Source organism: Polypterus senegalus, chromosome 11 (assembly GCF_016835505.1).
Source record: "Polypterus senegalus isolate Bchr_013 chromosome 11, ASM1683550v1, whole genome shotgun sequence".
Lineage (NCBI taxonomy): Eukaryota > Metazoa > Chordata > Cladistia > Polypteriformes > Polypteridae > Polypterus > Polypterus senegalus.
The window spans coordinates 94,926,601-94,949,668 of NC_053164.1; the positions used below are offsets into that span (position 1 = coordinate 94,926,601).

Sequence of the window (23,068 nt, forward strand, 5' to 3'; positions counted from 1 at the left end):
GTTCCACATTAAACGTGGCCACACAGATGTTCCTGTAGCAGCCCACTTCAACAGCCATGGACACTGTGAGAGGGACTTTAAAGTCACAGTGCTTATGGGCAACTTCAGAACACAGCAAGAGAGAAAAGAATGGGAAGTTAAACTCATGTTAAAATTTAATACATTAAAATATGGTTTAAACAGCAACACGAGTTTTATGGCCAGATATGAGGATTGTTTGCATCTCTCAGACTAACAGAAAATCTGACTACAGATCCACATGGTATGGAAAAACTCATCAGAAACTTCAAAAGACTTTGTTAGACAGTTATCTTATCCAAAGATCTTGACCATATATTATTCTTCTCTCTTGTTCAATGAATCTTAGCTTGAAGAAGTCTATTAATTTTTTACATTTAAGATATCTCACTTAAAGATTTACCAATGTTGTTACTTGTCCTAATGTGTATATAAACACAGGGAACTCTAGTTTCTGTATTATATCTTACCTGAAGAAGGGGCCTGAGGTACCTCGAAAGCTTGCATACTGTAATCTTTTTAGTTAGCCAATAAGAGGTGTCATTTTTCAGTGTAAATGATAGTAAATGTGATCTGATAATACTGTAGTTATGCACACTCCACTACCTCAAAAATGCTAATATTAACAATAGTATGTATATACTTTCTCAAGAGGAAGCACTGAGATATAAAAAGAGCAATTCAGAAATACCAATGTGTTTGTTTTGTGCTTGTGGTAGTGGAATGTAAGTGACCTTTTATAAAGTCGAACCTTGACAACAAATTTGCAGTGCCAAAAAACAATACTTTGAATGAAAAGAACTGACAAGATCTAGTGTCAGTGTAATTGCAATGATTCATCCACAGTGTAGGAATGGAGTTGGACTGAATAATGCCCATACAGCAGGTACACTGGCAGGGCTGTCATGGCTAGTGACAAACGGGCACTATCAGCAGGGAGCAGACTTTTTCAATATTGCTTTTTTTTTGTTACCTGGGTTCCACCTCTTGCTGTCTTTGGGTATTTCCTGCCTTTCTTAGTGCTCTCCCACCAAAAATATGTTATGCACCAAGGTACTTGTTTGATTCCTTCAATGAATTCATGTGTAAGCACTTGACATCTGAAAAGTTAGCTGCAGTGGTGGAAAGGTGGTATGGCACATCATGGTGCATAAAATTATAGGAGAATTAAACTATAGGTGCTTAATCGTGCTTTGGCAATTATTAATTTGTTTTTGTGCTAAATAATTACTGTCAGGGGAAATGAGCACAAAATATTTCAGGGAAAATTTGCAAATGAATACTATATGAGAGTTTTTTAGACCATTCTGTGAAACTGAAAGAAGGATCACCCACTAAGAGCTGAACACGTGGTAATATTATTTATGGCAAATCTGAGCTCTCACTAACAAAATTTGGAGCATGAACAGTTGTATGGAAGTTATTTTGCCTTTATTGAAGTTCAAAGTATATTTTAGTTTCACCACTGGAAAGTCATTTTGCACATGGATTTAAACAAAACTTAAACCTGGCATGCTGCCCTTGGCTAGATTTTTATAGAAGCAATGTTTCTATAATTGCACACAGTATTCGATAGACATCCTGTCCTAAGCGTTTCCCTTTGACACAACAAAATATAATAATAGAATAGGAAAGCGTGGACAGGAATTTGAATCCGGTTAGACTTCCAAGGCTTGCAGTCCAAAATTCCTTTTACTTCAGGTCACACAGATCAGCTGTAAAGCAATGCCAGGTTGCTTTCAGTAGTCTGGTGCTGCAATAAACTGATGGCTCTATTCTTTATGATTCACCTCTCAGAGTTTCCTACAAAGAAACTAGTATGCTAGAAGGAGATTAACAAACTGGCATTTCCTAACATTATGTTAAGGGTCTTTGGTATCCTTTGTTCTTTCTGTAAGACAATGTCAATTGCAAACACAACAATACTGATGTCTCTATGAGGGAGCATGTTGAATGTAAATTCTACACTTTGTTATTTGTTGCGAGTGAACTTACCAATGCCTAATTGCTTTCATTGCCTTGTAAAGTGAGTTTCCAAATGTTATGCCTGCTGATCTGTTTATATCAACTATAGACCCTACGCACATAAGTCCATGGGCAATTGTTACAGTCTATGTGTAATGATATATATTTTAAATATTATCTATTACCGTTAAAAAAATCATCACTTCCACACTAAAAGTACAACAAATCCTAACTCTTGGTTCAGATTTTAATTAAATGTTTTACAGCAATTTTCACTGTTTCAGAGTAAGTCATGCAGTCATATATGTAAAGAGTCAATCTAAGGACAGTGGTATATGGCAGAGGAAGTGCCCATCGACAACTCTACAGAAACAGAGAAACTGAAAGCTTCGCTATAAGATAGTAAGGATATACAGGTCCTATCGGGGAGCAGTAATGCCAGAAGAAGCTAGGCAAGTGTATAATCCATTTCACGTAATAGTTAGGAGTCAGATCTGCTTTCTATTCTGTTTTATTTGATGTTTGTGTTCTCCATTTGCTCATCTCCTACTAAGGTTTAGGGGTTTTTTTTTCTACAGGTATCTAGGTTTTTAGGATTAGTATTCATTTGCACATTTTTGGCATGTGCTGCTTTTGTTTTTCTTGACGTTTATCTTTTTTTACTTTTTATGGGGTAATGTTACTGTGGTGCCATTTTAGGTTTTTGTTTTGTTTATGAACAGTGCAATTTTGTATAGTTTTATCATAGGTATAGTGATTTTGTTTATTGTTACTGTAACTTATAAGAGATGATGCAACATTGCAATGTAATTTCCTTTTCCCTATATAGGATGACAGCACTCACAGTTCAGACCAAAAATTGTCTGCAAACACTATTCACATCTTCTAGAATATTTAAGGGCAAGGAATTCAAGTTAATATTTGGAGCTTTGGGAGTTTTGTTTTACCTTGTTTTCTGCTTTTGCATTTTGCCTTTGTTGTTAGGTTTGGTTTGCTACTTTTCAGAGCAACTTTTCCATAGAAACAGCACTGCTACTGCACAGATACCATTGAGTGATACAGCATTCAGTATTTTTATTTAAACGCGAAAGGTTGCAGATGTAACTCTTCTAAACTTGAAGTAAAAATGAAGGAAAGACACAATCTTGAAAGAGATTTATTTATATTAATAGCTTTAGGTATAGTTAGTCAACTTGTGAAATTTGCAGATGCTACTAAAATTGAAAGAATGGCAGACACTGAGGAGGCAACAAAATCAATCCAAAAAGACTTGGACATGCTTAGGGTAAACACTTGAAAAATGCAGTTTAACATAAAACAGTGTAAAGTGCTACCTGTGGGGGAAAAAGGAACATCAGTTAAAAATACAAGATGGGAGACACTATCCTAAAGGAAGCAAACTCTGAAAAGGATTTAGGGTTTCATGTTGACACATCATTTTCATCATCTAAGCAATGCGAAGAGCAATGAAAAAGTCAAATAAAATGTTGTTACCCTAAAAACTGTCGATTATAACTCAAGGGATATAATTCCCAGACTGCACAGTATAATCCACTAGTACTAGTGAGACCACATCTAGAGTATTGTGTGCACTTCTGGTCACTATCCTACACTTGAAGCTGTTCAGAACAGAGCAACTAGTTAATCCCAGGACATAAGGGTATGTCTTCCTACGACGGTCTCAGAGAGTTAATTAAACCTGTTAATTCTTAAGCAGAGAAGACTGTTGTGGATCTTAATCCAGGTCTTCAAAATTCTCAAAGACATTTATAATGTAGATCCAGCAGAATTCTTTGACTTTAACACTAAATCACATACTTGCCAAAAACAATTTTTAATTTACTATTCTGATAAAATACTAAAAAAAAAAAAAACTTTCAATTTGCACTTTTGTATTATTAGAACAGTCTATTCTAATTCCCTTTTAAAACTTACATAAATGTCAACATAAGCCTTACCGTTTAATTAGCATATATTTTTTATAGTCTTTGTTGAACTCTCTATTGTTGAATATTTTTTTTCTAGTTCCTTTACTCATCTTCTGAGGACATCTATCAATATACCAGCTGCTAATTTTTACAATGAAATTGTCCTGCATTTAAAAAAAAAAAAACTATAACCATTCCTGCATTCCAGTTTATTTCTGCATATACATTTGTTCAACATTTGTTACTTTGAAATTAAATTTGAATCGTGAAAATGCTTCTGGAACTTATTAGGTTAATGTTGTTGGGTCCTAGTAGTTAATTGTCCTAATTATTCTGAATTCTGTCTTTATTTTTATTAGAATATGCTCTGAGAAAAGAAGAGAAAAATCCCGTGATGCTGCTCGAAGCAGAAGAGGTAAAGAGAACGAGCTGTTTGCTGAACTGGCCCTGCAGCTGCCGCTACCCCAAGGGATGGCCCAATACCTAGACAAAGCATCCATTGTGAGGCTAACACTCAGCTACCTACATCTTCGTACTGTTCTGTCTAACAGTAAGTAGGTCAAACTTTTCAAAAAGTAAAGACATACTGTTAATAGTTGGAGACATAGTATTCTTGATTAACAGGAGAAGCCAATTAGTATTTTTATAACTACATTTTTTTAGAGCTAGTCCCTTTAATCCCCCCTTTATCATATGTCAGCTGTGTAATAAGTGTTGCATAGCAACACATACAAAAAGAAAGGGATATTAGCACAACTCCAGACAATTCCTGAAAACACAAGAACTGAGATTGTTTTTTACTGTATGTGTGATGGCTGGATTACCCGTGTCAACTGCAGGGATCACTTGACTACAGAATTCACTTTTCCCTTCCAGAATCTTCAAGTCAAATTGCCTTATTTATCAAAGAATCATAAATATTTGCACAGTGGTACTCTAAATTCATCTTTTTATGTACAACCAATGAAAGGCATTTTGTAAATAGATACAATAATAAGTATCAGATTTTGACTCCCCCACCCCACACACTTATACAGCTACAAATTCCAATACACAAGTAAAGCAAAGTGCTAATTCACTGTTGTTTATTTTATACTTAGTTCACAAACATCACTTTGATTTATTGTTATTGTTTTCCAAACTTACTTATTTGGTACCATATTGCGTAAGGAAGCAATGCCGAAACCAGATATAAACCTGGTACAGTGGTGAGTGAAAATACTCAAAATGTTATGTTGAGAAAAACAGGAACCTGACGGTCACCATAATATGACACAGAAATACAGCCTAATCAGCTAGATCACTAGACTAGAACTAGACAAATGTAAAATTTAAAATTTGCATGGTACATCAAAGAAGGGAGATGTTTTACTACAATTTGTAATCTAATTGATGCAATTCAGAATTCTAGTGTCTGTTTTGGTAGCAATAGGCACAGGATCAGAAGCATTCCTAGGTAAGACAAGATTCTTGTACTATTGTTCTGGAGTCAATTATTCCACAAAATGGTAGGGCATCAAAGGTTGTCCTTTTAGAACTTTAAAGAAAGAGAAACCACAGAAAGAGTGCCATTTCGTTGTAAATAACATTTATTTTGCATACCCACTACTAATTAATATTGCATTTACTTCTCTTGTGTACACACATGGAAAACATGCAAACTGCATTTATATGGAACTCTAAGGCTTTGAGTAAGTCAATATTTGAGTAATTTAGAAAATCCACTGGAATTGATGGCGTATGTCAGACTGCTGGAGGAAACCAGGACCCCAGAAAAAGCTAATATGGATACATGAAAATCATAAAAATCTAAATTCATCCATGATGAGCAGCATTATAATGCAGAAACATAACCTATTCTAACAAAAAATGATTCTCAAGTAAGAAACATTCCATTCAAGTCTTTTCAAAATTCTTACAAAATTCTGCTAAAGTGAAAAATGAAAAATGTTCCTGGGGGATTTTTTCTGCCCCAACATCTAACAATTATTTATTTAAAAAAAGTATGTATATGTCTAACAAAATACAATTTTCCACAAGGGGCTATATTTATTTAGATTAATGTTGTGCGTCTAGTACATCACATAATAGTGAAGGAAGAAAACTCTGAAGTGAATTCCATTAACCCATTGTGCCTTACAACAAGCACAACATTGATATTAACAATATGCTTCACTCAGTAGGGACAGAAGATGTCAAGACATCAAAGACGGATGATCTCCTGAGTTCAATGCTTGACAACTTCCTACTTCTGCTGTCTCAGAGTGGGCACGTAGTTTACAGCTCGGAGGCCATAACCAAACACATCGGCATCAATCAGGTACTTGGCATTTTTGTTATTGTCCATAACTAGCAGCCGTTCTGTAGGTAGTCATAACCTTCTCATTTCAAATGTTTTTCATTTTGCTCTTTTCTCATTTCACTGTTCAGATCTGCTTTCATACGTTACAGTTATCAATCTTTACTCAGTATAATGTTTCTGTTTAAGAAGTACAAATACCTCTGCAAATATTTTTCCTGATTTTTGTTGGGAACTCTTTCTAATCATTAAGTTGGTGTCCGGGTGAGGGTGAAAATGGACATTGCATCCTTGTTCGAGGGAATGACAGTTGTCAGTGGCATTATTTTAAATCATAATAACTCATTAAACTTCATCATGGTTAGTTCAGAAGTCTTATGAAAGAATTACTGCCATTGTTGTTTAGTAGTGGATGTGAAGCACATCAGCCATTTACAGGAGTGAAAATCATGACTGGATGAACAAGAGAAATTCAATAAAATGGAATGAGGGAACAAAGGAAAACATAGCCAAAAGTGTCTACAGGAACTCCTAAAACATTATTATCAGAGGGATAAAGCAAAAAAAAAAAAAAAGTTGAGCGTTATCTGTGAAACTGATACACTGAATACTGGATGCTAGAAAATAATGTTCATTCAATAATGGAATACTTAATGATGAAAGGCACTATGAATATAGCAAAAAGCAGACTTAGCAAGATTTAGATGACAGCATCAGGAAACTGCGCACATGTGATGTGACAAGAGATAAACTGCACATTAATGTTGTTGCCAATGGGTGAAGGGTATGTCCAAGATTGTGGTGTCACAGTCAGACACTAGAATATTTGAAAAGCAATGAATTATGCTTCAGTAGCCAAGTCTTGATTTAATCCAATGAGCCTTCCTTAAATATATTAATCAGCACGTTTAAATATGCCTCAACTGAAATGGCAATGACTACTGTGATTAGTGATAGGCGATATGGCCGAGGATGTGCATGGATATGATGTATTACAATTTCAGACTTAGTCTTTTAATATTATATTGTATTATTATTTTGGTCAGATACTGTATTCCACATGCTCATATGGTACCCTGATATATGCACAAAGGTTTTACTTGCAAAGACTTTTTTTAACAGTGTTCTTAATTGACATTCATGCAATAGTTTTGCAAAACCCCATGAAAAAATATAGTTTCCTCAAACAGCAGTCTGCCAGTTTTCAGTATTGTTTCCTTCTTCTACATCATTAAAGCGAGTATGATTACTCTGATTACCACAAAAAACTGCTCTGTCTCCATATTCTCGTACTATCAGAGATATTATAATTGCTGTTTGTTTTTCATTCAAAGTAGGGCATAACACTCCAGAAAGTCTTTTCTCCCCAGTGTCATAATAAAAACATAAATGTTTTAGGCTTAAAGACTGTTATAAAGATATTGTTATAAAGATATTGTTTTTAAATTATCTAAATATTTTTGTGAAAAATGTAATCTGACTTTGGTTCTTTTCTATTTAAAGTTATTTAAATGAGAGGCACATTTCATGCTTTTTCATGTAAACATGACTAAATGAAAATCAGAAACCTTAATGAAACTCACGGTATGCTGCTTTGACTGTTTTACAGATGGAGTTAATTGGGCAAAACATTTTCGAATTTATCCATCCTTGTGACCAAGAAGAAATAAGAGACATTCTCAGTTTTAAACAAGGTATAACTCCTCACTCTCAAAAGATCAACATCTAAATTGAGCTAATCATGCATTTGTTCTACAGAACAAAACAAAGCAAATAGCAACACAGCTCCTTACCTATCTTTTTGAGGGCAGTAGTCTGTTAGTCAAAACTTTAAAAGGAGAAGTCAAAAGTTTGGAACATAATTTAATAATCGTGGAAAGCAGTTTGTGTTGATTTAATAACTGATTAAAAACTGACTCCATATAAATTATAACTGGAATCCCTTGGAACAGCAGTTAAAAGTGATAAGTGCTTTCATTAATCCATTCGTCCATCCAGTATCAAAACCTCTTCATCCAGAGTTCAATCTTTTAATTTACCTTAATTTACCCAATTCATATTATCTTAAGATTGATTTACTTTCCCATTAGAAAGTCAAGTTGTCTGCCTTTCTGTTCCACAGATTCCTTAAAGAGTGGCCAACAAGACTATGATTTCTTCATCAGAATGAAGTGTACACTTACAAATCAAGGACGTACTGTCAACATCAGATCAGCCTCCTGGAAAGTGAGCTACAATTTAGAATCTAATGGGTTATCACATTTATATTATGCAGAATGTTCAATTGATATAGAATTCTACATCTGCCATGTGTTGGGAAATTTGCTTACCAACTTACTCAACCAACTCATGTTCTGCTTATGGATTTTAATTCCAGGAGCAGTAATTTCTAAGTCATGACTTATGTAACAAACTCCACAATTCTCTTTCATAGTCCATAAACCTACTGTAACCACATTACATGGTGTTCCGTTAATACTGTAATACTTATGGGGTCATGCAAAGAATCCTACCGTTTATTACACTCAAGGTTCATGTGGGTTCCCCATACCTCCTGGACTGGAAATCCCCAAAGTACTGACAGGCATCTCAGAGTTCTGGCAAGAACTTCTGCCATTTCCTGTGTCCCTTGAATTTAGTTTTACAACTGTAGACTAATAATCAACTTGTGATTATGTATACTTATAATTCTATTAATATTTTGCTAACATTTAGGAAATTTATGAAGAAACAATTCTGATCCTCTCATATGAACATGTGAGCATTTATTTATAAAATCAAACATGATGTGAGTGCTTGATAATGCATATGAAGCTTTGGAGCAGTGTAATGTGAATAGGCCTTAAGACAAAATATTTAGAAAGGCTCTTCTTATTACAGGTCTGTTAAATCAGTATCTATAATCAGAGATACTATAAGTCTTTTAATTTAGAACTCAAGATGTTTGACAAACAAGAAGAGACCATTCTGTCCATTACACTCTTTGGTTAACTAATTAGAACATTAAAATATTAGAAAATTTTTGACAAGTAACAGGCATTTAACTCAACAAAGCAAGCCATTCCTATCCACTTAATTTCTCCAAAATAACATCAAGCTGGGATTTAAATATCCCTAAAGTCCTACTGCCTACCACACTACTTGGTAACACACTCTGTAGCCCTTTGAGTGAAGAAAACCTTCCTAATTTTATTATGAAATTTACTCTTAAGAAGTTTCCAACTGTGTTCACATGTTCTAGTTGAACTTGATACCCAGTTTTTACAGTATTTCATTTTTAAGCTGTCAAGCTTCAGTAGTTGCCATAGTTTATTCCAGCTTCCTACAATATTTTGAACCAAGAAGTGCTTTTTGTTTTCCCAATAATTTCCTCCCACCTTCTCAAATGGAAGGAATCATGTTGGATCAACTTTATTAATGCCTTGGAGATTTTTGAAAAGCAGCTTTACATTCAACAGTTTTAATTACTTTTTCTTTCAGAATTGGGCATTCTCTTCACACTAGGGATAAACTTGGTTGCTCTTCCATGCACAGTCTCTTTATAGGTTGCATTTTTGCAATATTGAGAGTGTAAATATATTCTAACATGTCTATCCAGTTGAATCTTTATGTATGTGCTACATATGGAACTGTACATCATTCTTTCCTAGACCTATTTTTCATACAGCCATTATATATATTTCATGAGCTCAAATACATTGAAAAAATGCTCAATGTTTGATTTTTGGTGTTTTGAATGTTGTTATAAAACTGCTTAAAAATCTAAATTAGGTCTAACTAAATATTTTTGTTATAAACATCATGGTAGGAAAGATTTTGTTTCAGAAACTCTCTTGTGGGTATTATTAAACTAAGATTACATTAATGTGTTTCCAGATGCTCCACTGTATTGGACGGGTGAGACATCCATGCCCTGTGCCAGCATCATGCAGGACCCCTAACGGTTGTCTGGTTCTGCTGTGTGAGTCCATTCCTTTCCCTGACAGCATGGAGACGAAAGAAAACCAAAATATGTTCCTGAGCCGACATAATGTGGATATGTGCTTCACGGACTGCGATCATAGGTCAGGAAAACACACAAAAACAATTCTGTTTCTCTTTTAAAATGTGCTAGGTGACACAACTGTTGTTATATATAATATAGTATATATAGTCATATTCAAAATTGTTTTAAATACAATTTACACAAAAAACATGGTTCTTGAAGAAATGGCTAAACAAGACCCCAAATCTTTCTGATAAACACTGTTGCATATTACATACTGTATGTACATATGTGCAAACAAGCATAACATTCTTAAGTACAATTTAATAACATAGGGAGTCAGACAGAACTGAGCGCAAGGCTGGAAACAATTCTAAACAGGATGCCAGTCCATTACAGGGCAAAACCACACATAGACTCATACTCACTCACCTGAGCCAATCTAGATTTGCCAAATAATCTCAGGGTTAGTAAAATAGAAACATTTCAAATCCATGCAGTAGATTATCCGCCCAATCCATTATTTCTTTATTTTAAATATTTTTGTTTGTTACCAGGTTTGCCATGCTCATTTTTCACAGCCTACAAGTGTTTAGTTACTTACCAGCCACACTAAAAATAATTGTCACATTTAAATGTATAGAACATTATGTATAACTTTGCAATACCCTTTTTTTTCTACTTTTTTGTTTATTTTAGGGTGAAAGATTTGGTTGGTTATGATGCAAGTGAGTTAGTTGGCCGATCTGTATATGAATACTATCACGCTCTGGACACTGACCACATAAGGAAGACTCATCAAAGCTGTATGGGCCAAATATATTCTTTACTCTATGACATTCTAAGAAATGTTTTACAATACTATTGTTGTATGTTTTATTATAGAAATGTTAAGTATTTTACATTAAACAATATTTAAAACTAAGGTAGCTATGAAGCAGATAACTTTTTAGGGCTGGACATCTGTGGGTTATAAAGTATATAATCAATTAATAAATCTATTGTAAAGAAATTTTGGGTTTTTTTTTACCAGTGAGACTGTCATTAGCACTTGAATCTTGTCTCAATTCCTGCACTAAATGTTATCTCACTGAAGTTTGCATGCATATTCCCCATTTGCATCTTCTCCTTGTATATCCACTTCCCTTCATATCCCCAGGCCAGATGTTGGTGAGCCTGAGTGAATGTATGAATGTGCCTGGTGTGGGTTAATGTCCTGTCTCCCCTGAACTTGATGCTACTACGATGAGCTGGTGTTCTCCATGACCCTTTATTGGATGCAGCAGGTTTAGAAAATAGATGGATATTAACTCTAAATGGTCTAACATGTTGCTGAGAATTGATCTTGCATTAGATTAGTCTGTCATTTAGGATTAGTTTTTGCTTTGTGTCCGAATCAACTGGGATAGGCAGCTGATACTCAAACCAAGTAATGGAAAAGCAAGTTCTGAAAATAGAAAGCTGTACAAATTACTATGGTAAGACTGGTGGGCAAGTGGATGTGCTTATTTCTACACTTTGCCATTATGTGGAAAATACAATGTGCGGTTCCAAAAAGATGACTGGGCAAAGCACAGACTAAACTGAGAGATTAAACACAAGTGACCCTCAACAAAGAACGGTGGAAATATATTACCTGAGGTTTCAGAGGTCTGGTAGCACCAACAGCAGCATATTGGCTGTATGGTCAGTCATAGGTAATTGTGCACTATGGGATGCTCAAGTCGAGTTAAAAGTGAGTTTATGGCTTATGTATGTTGATTGTTAGGTGGTGTGGCAACAGCTCCACACAATTCACTGCTGGGAAAGCAGTCAAATTAAACAAATGTAATCTTCATTGTTATTATTAAGTACTCCCACAATCTGATGTGTTTGATGTGTTAAACATGTCAGTTGTACAGATGATTTTCTCTTTCTCTCTTTTCAGTGGTGACCAAAGGCCAAGCTTCCACAAGACATTATCGACTACTGGCCAAAAAAGGTGGATATGTATGGGCACAGACTGATGCAGCAGTGATTTATAATAACCGCAGTGGCCAGCCTCAGTGTGTCATCTGTATCAACTATGTTCTGAGGTCAATAATCTTTGTTCCATTGCCTACATAATCTGTCCATAAATCACAGAGGTCCTACCACAGTCTTGATTCATTCATAAACTGTTTCCAGATAGTATACTGTTGTGACACTCTTTTTCATATATTGGACAGCTAATTTAGAGAGAGCAGATTAATATCATATACTCAAGTTTAGGTTTTTCAGGGCAAAGCCTACACTGGCAGCAATGGAAACAGGCCTGAACAGGGCACCAGTCCTTCACAGTCCTCTCACATAATACCAAGGATGTGAAAGAACCAAGTGATGTGCTGTATATCTTTTTTGTTCTTTCTTTCACGGTGCACTGGTTCTCGTTGGTTTGAATCCTGAGCTTGGCTGCTGTCTTTGTGGAGTTTGCTTTTTCTACCATCTCTGTGTGAGTTTTCTCTGCAACATCCCAGAGATGTGTTTGTTTGGCTAATTAGTAATTCTAAATTGACCTGGTCAGCCCTATAATACACTGATTGCTTAGTCTGCTTTGGTTCTCAAATTGAGTACCATGCCACTGGGACTGACTGTGAATTTAATAAGCCAGTAAGAAAATGGATGTAAATGTGTAAATAAGTATTTTACCAAGTTCTAACATTCTGTACTCCAGTTTAATTCATTAATATTATGTTGATCTCTTTGTAGTGGTCTAGAAGAATCTGAAGTAGTATTTTCACTGGAACAAACAAAGAATCTTTTGAAACCTTATACTTCTAACATGCCAATATCCCAGTCTGTGGATTTTTTTGCTCAAACTCCAGAAGAGTTGGCACAGCTGGCACCAGAGCCTGGAGATACCATTGTTCCCCTAAATTTCAACAATGAGGACACAGGTAAGTCACTGTGAGAGGAAATTTAATAATAATGAAAAAAAAAATTGGATGGGAAGCATGCAATGACATTGCGGTTAGTACTGTGGCTATATAGGTCCATTGACCTGGACTCAAAATCTAGGCCCAATCAATATATTCTATCCAAGTACTCAAAATAATTCTTAGGATAATTGAGTCTAATCTGAGATGAGTGTGTGTAGGTCAATTGGTCTGCCATGCAATGGACTGGCATGTAACCTGGAATTGGTTCCTACCTTGCATTTAATGTTGCCTGGGACTCTATATTGGAATAAGTGGATTCAAGAAGTGAATGTTTAGATGCACACAACATGGGTGTCTTAGATTAAATATACAATGAACCATATTACTTAAATATCACCTTTTGGTGTAAGATGTATTCAAAAATCTGTGGTGGGATTGGTTCCTGCCTTGTTCCCTGTGTTGGCTGGGATTGGCTCCAGCAGACCCCCGTGACCTTGTGTTCGGATTCAGCGGGTTGGAAAATGGATGGATATATTAAAAAATGCCAAAGTAAATTTATTATTTCGGACATTATTAAGTGTTATTATAATGGTTTGGGGCCATGTCCAGGGCTGTTTGCTGCGGTGGTACCAGAATAGGCTTGAGCACTCTACAATCATTGAATTGGGTTAAGTGAGTTTAAAAATGTAATATTATATCATTTAATTTTCATAAGAACAAAATTCAGTTGCTTTACATGTATTGAAACAATTTAAAATAAATACAGAGAAGAAATGAAAAAGCTTTGCCAAAAATTGACCTGCAGTGAAGGGGCGTGGCAGTTGTTGGTTTATAAATGCATTACTCACTGTAATTGCTTTTTAGATTAATCTATAGTTTCTTTATTTTGTTATGCCAGTTTGTATCTACAAAGTATTGTTAGTGAGTATATGTTTTAATGGCTAATGCCTTTTTGTTTAGTTTCTTATTCCAATAATGTGTTATATCATTAAATTAACAGTATAGAAAATATTGTAGAAACAGCTTTATTCACATCAGTTATTTCTTTCACTTACACAAAGAAATGTATATTTGTAATTGATTTGACTTTTCAAGCAATATAAACTGAATGTTTATATACATTTGTTTTTTCAAACAGAACTACCAGATCTTAACCAGTCCTACAGTGATCCTCTGGGATACACACCAGAAATATTTAGAACAAAGAAGGGTGGTGCTTTTAAGAAGGAATTTCAGATGTACTTTTCTGAGAAACAGATCAACAGCAATGTGGAGGAGCCTAGGAAGCTACCAAGGGGAAACTACAATGCTAGTTCTTTCTCAGTAAGTTAACTAGACCATTTGCACAGCTTCTGTAATTCCTAAAATACCACCAAAACATGCATTTATAATATATCTTACATTCTAAGAGCCATCACCCTTAACCTTCTCCAAGTTTATGAACTGCTGTGTGCAACCTACATTTCCCATTCATTGTGGTTTTATTTTTGAGACAAAAAAGCTATCAAGCCATGGAGTCTAGTTTCAGCTCTACTTGCAAAGCTGCAAACATTTACAGTTACAGCATGACATGAAATGCGATCTTTGAGATAAGAAAATGAAGATCTTTTTAAATAGTCTTATTTCTATACATTGGAAAAAATGCATTATATGTTAGAATTTTGAACTTAACCTTAGCATAAAAAATTTCTTCTCATTATAGAACCATGACGTTTCAGAAGAACAACTTTACAGTCAGCCTGTCAAATTCATCGAAAGCATGTTTGAGTGGGACTATGAGGGACAGAATCGAGTTGGCCTGCAGGTCTGTTTGAAATTTCTATTATTTAAAAATCAGTCAGAAATTCTACACACACATATATGAAAGGTATGAATCAGTCTGAAGACAAGAAGTGGTTTATACATTCTCCCCAAGTCTGTGAGGATACACAAAGCCTGCATATTAGGTTAATTCACAGCTCTAAAATGGTGTTGTGTGGAAATTTAGATTGGGTCCTGTGGGTGAAGAATCAGAGTTATGCCAGATTACTTACAAAAGACATTGAGACAAAGAAGTCATATAGTGTAAAGGGGGTTCGGAAACTTGAAAGTCCACTTCATGAAAAGGACCTAGTAGTCACAGTGGACTTGTCACTGTCCACATCCAGACAGCGTACACATATGATTAAGAAGGCTAATAAGACATTAGGTTATATGGCATGATTTATGAAGTGCAAGTCAGGGAAGCTTATTCTTAAACTATATAACCCACTTGTGAGGATTCATCTGGGATACTTTATGCAGTTTTGGCATCCATATTACCAAAAGAGCATACCCTTGCTAAACGAACGACTAGACTGCTATGAGGAGTGTGGGGTATGAGCTATGAGAAAAGATTGAAGGAATTGAACCTTTCTGGTTCAAACAAATAGACTTTTAGAAGTAACATGATAGAAGTTTTCAAAATTATGGAGGGAATCAATATGAGGGATATGACCTGTCACTTTGAAATCTTCAACAAGAACACAGATGGAAATTTGTTAAGTGTGAATTTCATACAAACATTTGAAAGTATTTAGTCATATTGCTAATCATAGATACATGGAATAAGTTACTGAATATTTTGATTGACACAGTACTACTTTGTGGTCTTTTAAATCTTGACTTTTTAGGTGGGCTGAGTTGCCCATTCTCATTGTAATTGTTCTAATGGTCTAATATTCTAATTATCTTTTGTTGTACATCATCCAATGTTATTTCCTTACTTTTATTAATTTTTTAATCGTTTATTAAAAGCATTTGGTCTTTCAAGACATGAAAGAAATTAATTGCTTAATATTTACAAAATGACTGAAAATTGGCGAACTGGTACCTTTACTGATTAGATCACTTTAATTTAGAATGACCTGAGTGAGCTTGATTTGGAGACGCTTGCACCTTATATTCCCATGGATGGGGAAGACTTCCAGTTGACGCCCATCAGCTATGACACCAAGGAAGGTGTATCCAGTTTGCCTGAAAGTGAAGACTGTGCATATGAGGCAACATTCCCAGCCCCGGAGCAAACAGATGAGAACTACACCATTTCGCCTTCTTCCTCTCTTAAAGATGTTCATTCATGCTTTCCTACAAAGTTAGAGGCACCTTCACATTTTCAGCAAACTGCTAACACACCTCAGCGGTCACTGAATCCCTTATTCAACAGTGTGGTATATCAGTTCTGGTCGGAGCAAAAGCCACCAGCACACTGCATGCAGCCATCAGGACACAGGCTTGGGTAAGGAGAAAATTGTATTATAATTCTTTTAAAAACTATACCAATTCTTTGTAATATTATTGGCTTGTCTATTAATTTATATGAAATAGTAAACATACCACAATACTGATAAAGTGAAAACGCAGAAGCAGAAGAGGTTTAAATATATTCGTCACCATAGTGCTTTTTACGCTGTAACATACAGATTGCAATTTTGCTTTGTTTACTACAGTGCTGTAACACCACTTGGTGCTGGACGTGGATGTTCAGGTCCTGGTTGTGACAATGAAATCCCTCAAAAGAGAAGAAAACAAAATGACTGCTTTAATCCTATACAGTGCAATACAGAGGTAAGGGCTTGTTCAGGTTTTATGGAATACTGTAAAAAGCTAAAGTTAATGGAACCCTGCTTGTCATGCTTGCTAGTTATTTTTACAAGTAAGCTGAGTTATGAAGCATTTTGTAAAATTCACCTAGTTCTTAACATTTTTGTTTTTTGTCTGTATTATTTTGGGTTACTTTGGTGAAGATATCATTGTGCTGCTTCACATTTTGTTTTTGTGTTGCTGTGTAGCCACTTTGTCAGTTGATGACACAATGACACGCCTGACACTCTTTTATTTAAAGGAATACTCCACCCTTAAATTACATTATTTTATTTATAACTTACCTCATGTGATTTGCAATAATGGATAGGAAAAATTTCAATGTTGCATTCCAAGTTAACAGAAGTAACAAACTTTCTGTTTGAATAGTAATCTATGGAGACCAAAGGTGGACCACAGAAAAAAAATATAAAAAATTCATGATAAAGTCCCCTTTTAGTCTTGTCACATAATCTACAAGCTAAGTCATCCAGTCATATACTCACAACAGGCAAACACTTGCACTATTGTTAAAATACTGCTATATACCTCCAAAAAATGAGGGCAATGCATGCAAATAAAAGGCTCACATGGGATAAATCTTTTGAACTGAAGACTGTCCTTTCCACCTTATTCACTAGTCAACAGTCCTGTCTTCAATTCAAAATCTCTTTTGCCTACATTTTTTGGTCCAAACAGGAAAGATTACATGATCAACAAACCACCATTTTTCATATGGTTACAATTCCTGTTGGAGCCCAAAATCCTGCCACCCAATAAATAATTAGATGGAAGAGAGTCGCTCTCTTTATGAAAGAAATTGTCACTGGTCACTTCTATTTTTCAGGACTTGGCCCACATGATGCTATTAAATGGTTACAGAAGGTAAAATCAATCTGGAGATCGTCACTGGATACATGTTAACTACAGGCCAAACATGTACACACAAATCAACTACCACACAAAATGGGCCAATTTAGAGTTGCTATGCATGCCTTTGGAATGTGGTTGGAAAAAACACACAACATACCTATGTTGTAACATCACATTAACACCTCTCTGCAAATGAAGGCTATAAGAGGACAGAATGCCACCACTCCAGAATAGTAAGCATTCCAATCCAGAATGATTGAATTGTGTGTTTATTAAGTAAAAGGAAATAAATCTCTGCTATCATTCTGGGTCTTCTGATATGGTCCTAAATCCTGTCTGTCAGGTGGGATGGCTCACTAAGTTGCCAATCTAGTGACACAAGATTCACTTCTTTCTTTATATCACTTTAAAAACTCTTTTTCAAACTACTGTATCTAGCTTAGCCTCTGATCCTCCATCCAGTAATCTGTTGTCCCAATTCACCTTTCAACTCTTAATTTAAACCATCCTGTAGTAAATTCTACCTAAGCCTGCAATCAGTGGAAAAGTTCACCCAAAACCAAAATAAAATCCCCCCACCTCCAAAAAAAATGCCAAAATAAATCCACAAACAATGGATCTAAAATCACAGATGCCTTTGTTTAATACAATAGACAGAAGTAGGGACAAACTAAATACATGTATGTATAAAGTGCATGAAAACTGATTAATAATAAATATCTTGATCTGGTGCTTTGAGGCAAACACACAATTAAAATATATGAATGCAAGAAGAATTTAAACACAATTATCTCAGGAACTAAGTACATTATGTCACTTAAACTTAACACACAAATTGGTTTGCTTTCATAGCTGACATTTACCAATATATAAGGACTTGCATGACAATGAGAACTTTTCTATCTTCCTGGACTTTCCTAGCTGCAAAGTCCTCTATGACCCATCATATGAAATATAAATGGTAAACTCATGGCTGATACTCATTACAGCCTGGTTATTTAGGAGGGTAAATTATTGTGATGTTACAGTAACTTCATGGTGAATGTGGGAACCTTTTCCTTTAAACCTTCCTGACCACTACAGAACTTGCTCATGTCTATGATTTCTAGATAGCACTGTTGTTCACGGGGTGGAGAAAGAGAGTCCTAGGCTTAAACCATTGTTCGGAGCACCCCATAGGGAACCACAGAAAAACTAGTATGTCATGTCAAAGCTTAGGAGTTGCCTAAACATGAATTTGGGACAACAAAGAGGTTAATATTCTCGGTTCATTGTTTTATTGATGTGTCCATCAAAAAGCAAAACATCAATATTATAGGTTGACTTTAAAGTTGTCTAAAGACAATAGTTATTGCCTACTGGTAAACTAATGTCACCTTAGACTGGAGATTACCTCAGGTTTAGAAAGAAACTTACTGATTTATTAAGAAGTTAGTCTGTTTTTGTTTTTTTGTATTGAAGGATGTAAGATATTTTGTTCTGATTGTGGTATTTTGTTATTTTCATGTTTTTTTGTTATTCCATGGTATCAAACCCAATTAATCACAAATCCTTTAATAATACATAATTTAACACAATATAACGTAAAAATAAGGTAGGAATGAATACGTTTTACAGGCGTTTTATTGTAAATATCTGTTCTCCATGTTTTGTAAATAGTTACTTTAAAAGCTGTCTTAACTTATTTTTGACTTATTTCGAAACTGATACAAAACCTGCTATAAGGCAAAATAACAACTTCAGGTAAGATGTGAACAAGAATCAGATTAAAATCTTAAGAGTGGAATTGCAAATAGACATACTTTAAGGTAAAGAATGCACTTCTGAATGTTCCAAGAACTCAATATGGATTTCAGGAAACTTGGGCATCTTGCACCTATTGTTCTTAGTAAAGTCACTGTACAAAGAGTAAATAGTTGCAAGTAATTTAGGGTTCACATTACTGAATTTTTCTGACCTGCATCAAATCAGTCAGGATTGCTCATGGTTACTCAGTACTGACTTGGGTGTCTTAATCACTCAGGGTCTGTCATGGTTGTTCAACAGCATCTTCTGGGTCCACATAAGTGAGGATCTTTCATGATCCCTTAACACAACCTATTTTCTAAAGAAGGTTAATTTTTAATTTGAATACAGATTTTTTATTTATTTTACTCTTTCATCCTGAGTGTACTAATCAAAAGTTTTTAAGTCAAACCTGAAAGGAATATGCTGTTTTTCTGAAGCCAAAGGTTGCATCCTGTATTTGTGGAAATAGTGGTCTATAGTGTAGTAGGCAAAGTACCTGCCATTACCCCGATATATTTGCATAATGGGTTAAAGTAAGAATGCAAATATTTATTGCTATTTAAATGCTGGACCTTTTGTCAGTGCTGACTGTAATGAAAACACTCCGTTTGTAATTCACATTTCCTCTCTGATAACCATCAGTTTTTCTGTTCTCATAAATTGAGACCTCTTTTTGGATTGCAAAATTGCATTAACACCTTGCTGTGTTGAACCATAAACACTGCTTCTTTGTATTTCCTGGTTTAGTGTAATTTCACAAATACAGTAGGTGTTTAATCATACATCTATAAAATGGTAAAGCCAGCAAAGCACAAAATTAAAAAAGATGTAATCCAGTGAAACAATAAAATTATTATTCGGATTAGTGGAGACTAAATCCTGCACCTGTGGTCTTAGAGGAGATCTTGCTTTTGTTGGTATAAAACATTGTATTCGATGACAACAGTGTCCTTCCATTGGCCCCAGAGTTCTTCTGCTGCCTGATGTGAATTGAAGTCCATGTGTCAGCACTGGTTTTTGGGTTGCTCCTCTCCATTACAACCCCTATCCCTGATATAAAACATAGCAATATACTTTATATTGGACCAAAAGCAATGTACATGCAAAATTTCATGTAAAGCAGTTCAGCTACTGTTGAATGATTGGTGAAGAAACAGACAAACAAACAAATTACAATTTTATTTGTATAGATGTTTCTTGTTTTAAAATCAGGTCAACATAGATGCCAAAAACACAAAATCAAGTGTTATGATATAATTTCTAACACTACAAAGTAAAATATTTTATGAGATTTCTTCTTGTCAAGTTAGCATTTCTGAGCACCAGTCCTTTTCATGTGCCACAGTCAAGAGACAGGGTGCATAATTCAGCTATGGCTGCATGTCTCTCAAAGATTACCTAGGGTTTACCAAGCCTATAATATCAACAGTGTGGAGCTATGCTCCACGTTGTTATTTTATAGGAATAATATAGATAAGAAGATTTGCACTGACACTAAAAAAGATATCAGTGCTTTCTAATATTAATTTGAATAATGCAGTCCTCTTTTTTTATGCATTTCTCATTTTGTTCCTCCATGGAGAAATAAAACACATATCATTTCTGATGCATGCATTATGAAGAAACAAAGAAAGGTTCATTATGAAAATAAAAATATTTTTACCTGTCTATGCATGCAAGCACACAGTTTGGTTATGTTACTTAAGTGCTGACAAATGTGAGTAAGTAAGCGATTTAAAGGTCAGGTTGTTTCAAAATTCGTACATTTTGTTAAGCTTTTTTCTTTGCTGGTCTGGGGAATAAGGCTAATGTTAAAATAAGTTGAAGGAAATGGTAGTGTGTGTATGTGTGCATATGGGCTATAACTCAATGGTAGTAAGCACTGGAATTCATTGACTGAAGATAAGTGTTTGGGGGCTGCCATTGTGGGATTACTGTTTCCTGAAAATCCTGGTTTCAGATTAGAAAAACTTTATTACCCCTAGGGGGAATTTAGATCCATACAGCAGCAAAAACATAAAAGCAAAAATACAGACTCACAGGACAAATAATACAATCAATCCATAAATAATAAATGTATATTGTGCAGAAATTGCAAAATGTACTTAGAGTACAAGCATTTAGTTTCAGACATCAGGAAGAAGCACCAAGTTGCCTGATAGCAGCAGGCAGAAAAGACCCCACAGAAGTGATACTTAGCACACCGTCATGTAATGCACCTGTGGCTTTAAGTACTCCAAGAGAGCACCTCCTGGGTGGGGGTGGAAGGAATATTTCATGTTGACATCCAGCTTTACCATCTTTCAGTATATCCAGTGTTAGCCCAGTGATGGAGCAAGCTTTCCCAATAAGTGTGTTCAGGAATTGTGCATATTTTGGGCTCAAGTTGCGTCCCCAGAAGACTTCAGGGTAGAACAATGTACTGTCTATTACAGACTGTTAGAAAATTTCCAGCATCTTGCTGCATATGTTAAAATACCCAAGTCTCCTTAGGAAGTACAGTTTGCTCTGGCCCTTCTTGCACAGAGACACTATGTTGTCAGACTAGTCCAGTTTGCTCATTACATTTGGTACAACTCTCAGATTAATCTTTTGTTGTTGATATATTGGCTAAAAAACTGGCTCACCAAGGGTAATATAGTAAGTCAGAGATAGGGAATAAACTGGCATCCAAGTGGTTTACATTGCAACAATATAGTTAAGTCCCAGAGTTGGTTACAACATGAATGAAGACAGTAACAGAATCTCAAAACATAAGCTAAAACACCCATAAAATGACCCATAAAATATAATTCAGAAAAAAAGTCAATGCACAAATTAATTACTTCATACTTCATATTTCATTAGCTTTTCTATCATACATAGCATATGGGAGAATTTTTTTTCCTCTTTTTACTTTTATCTTTTTTATACTTAGTTCCATACTTGCTGTTATGAAACATGTATTTATATCTTCAGAGAAACTTCTTTTTAATGCTATTGGAGAAAATATCAGTTCCACTTCAAATATTATATCTGATACTTGTCTAGATGTTCAACTATAAACAAAACTGAAAATCCTACTTACAGTATGATAGTAATTGTCATTTGCATTTGTAGTATGTATGCAGTAGTTTATGGGAGAGACAGCAGACCCTCTGGAAGAGAAAGAAAACTTATCTGAAACCAAGAAAAATCACTGGCTTCCTCACATGGGCAGACAGAGACCCCTACTTGTGGAATGCAGGTACTGCAGGTACTTATTCTTTTTGTGTCTTGCACTATTCTTCAAATTGATAACATCGAGAAAATGGATAAAGTAGGTCTAAAATATTTTTATTTCGATTAGTGTGTTACTTCAGTGGATTACCTAATTCAGACATCCTCCATAAATAATGTTATGTGTACTGCTTGACCAATCCAAATAGGTTTTGTGACACCGATTTGATCTTATCTGAAGGTTACGAGACCACATTGATGCAATATGAATGTGCTTAAGGTCCGTGGCTGACTATGTGTGATTGCTGATTGGTTTTCACACAGGATCACACTCCTATGTACATGATGTAAACAGGAATGCAACTTTGCAGATGTCACTGGCTCCAAATATTGGCCATCATCTCAATAGGACCAGCCTATCACCAGAAAACCTACCTGAAAGAACAGGTCATTATACTGCAAGAATAATTTGCTTGCTTTGAAGCATATGCTTCTCTGTTTCTGTGTGTTTTCTGTC

At 35.2% G+C, this 23,068-nt stretch overlaps 1 protein-coding gene across 4 annotated transcripts in view; it reads left to right on the plus strand.

Moving 5' to 3' along the window:
- The window catches only part of LOC120539324 (hypoxia-inducible factor 1-alpha-like), a 51,328-nt gene that overhangs the window by 22,836 nt on the left and 5,424 nt on the right, over nt 1-23,068 (plus strand). Inside the window, exons 2-15 of one of the 4 annotated variants that reach the window (XM_039769287.1) lie at nt 4,271-4,461; nt 6,092-6,231; nt 7,820-7,904; nt 8,333-8,436; nt 10,087-10,274; nt 10,895-11,001; nt 12,123-12,270; nt 12,923-13,110; nt 14,231-14,415; nt 14,795-14,896; nt 15,972-16,348; nt 16,560-16,677; nt 22,453-22,588; nt 22,876-22,998. In XM_039769287.1, coding sequence (XP_039625221.1) covers nt 4,271-4,461; nt 6,092-6,231; nt 7,820-7,904; nt 8,333-8,436; nt 10,087-10,274; nt 10,895-11,001; nt 12,123-12,270; nt 12,923-13,110; nt 14,231-14,415; nt 14,795-14,896; nt 15,972-16,348; nt 16,560-16,677; nt 22,453-22,588; nt 22,876-22,998 — 2,192 coding nt within the window. The remainder of the gene's footprint in view (nt 1-4,270; nt 4,462-6,091; nt 6,232-7,819; nt 7,905-8,332; nt 8,437-10,086; nt 10,275-10,894; nt 11,002-12,122; nt 12,271-12,922; nt 13,111-14,230; nt 14,416-14,794; nt 14,897-15,971; nt 16,349-16,559; nt 16,678-22,452; nt 22,589-22,875; nt 22,999-23,068) is intronic. The other 3 variants (XM_039769289.1, XM_039769288.1, XM_039769290.1) reach the window with 3 other exon arrangements.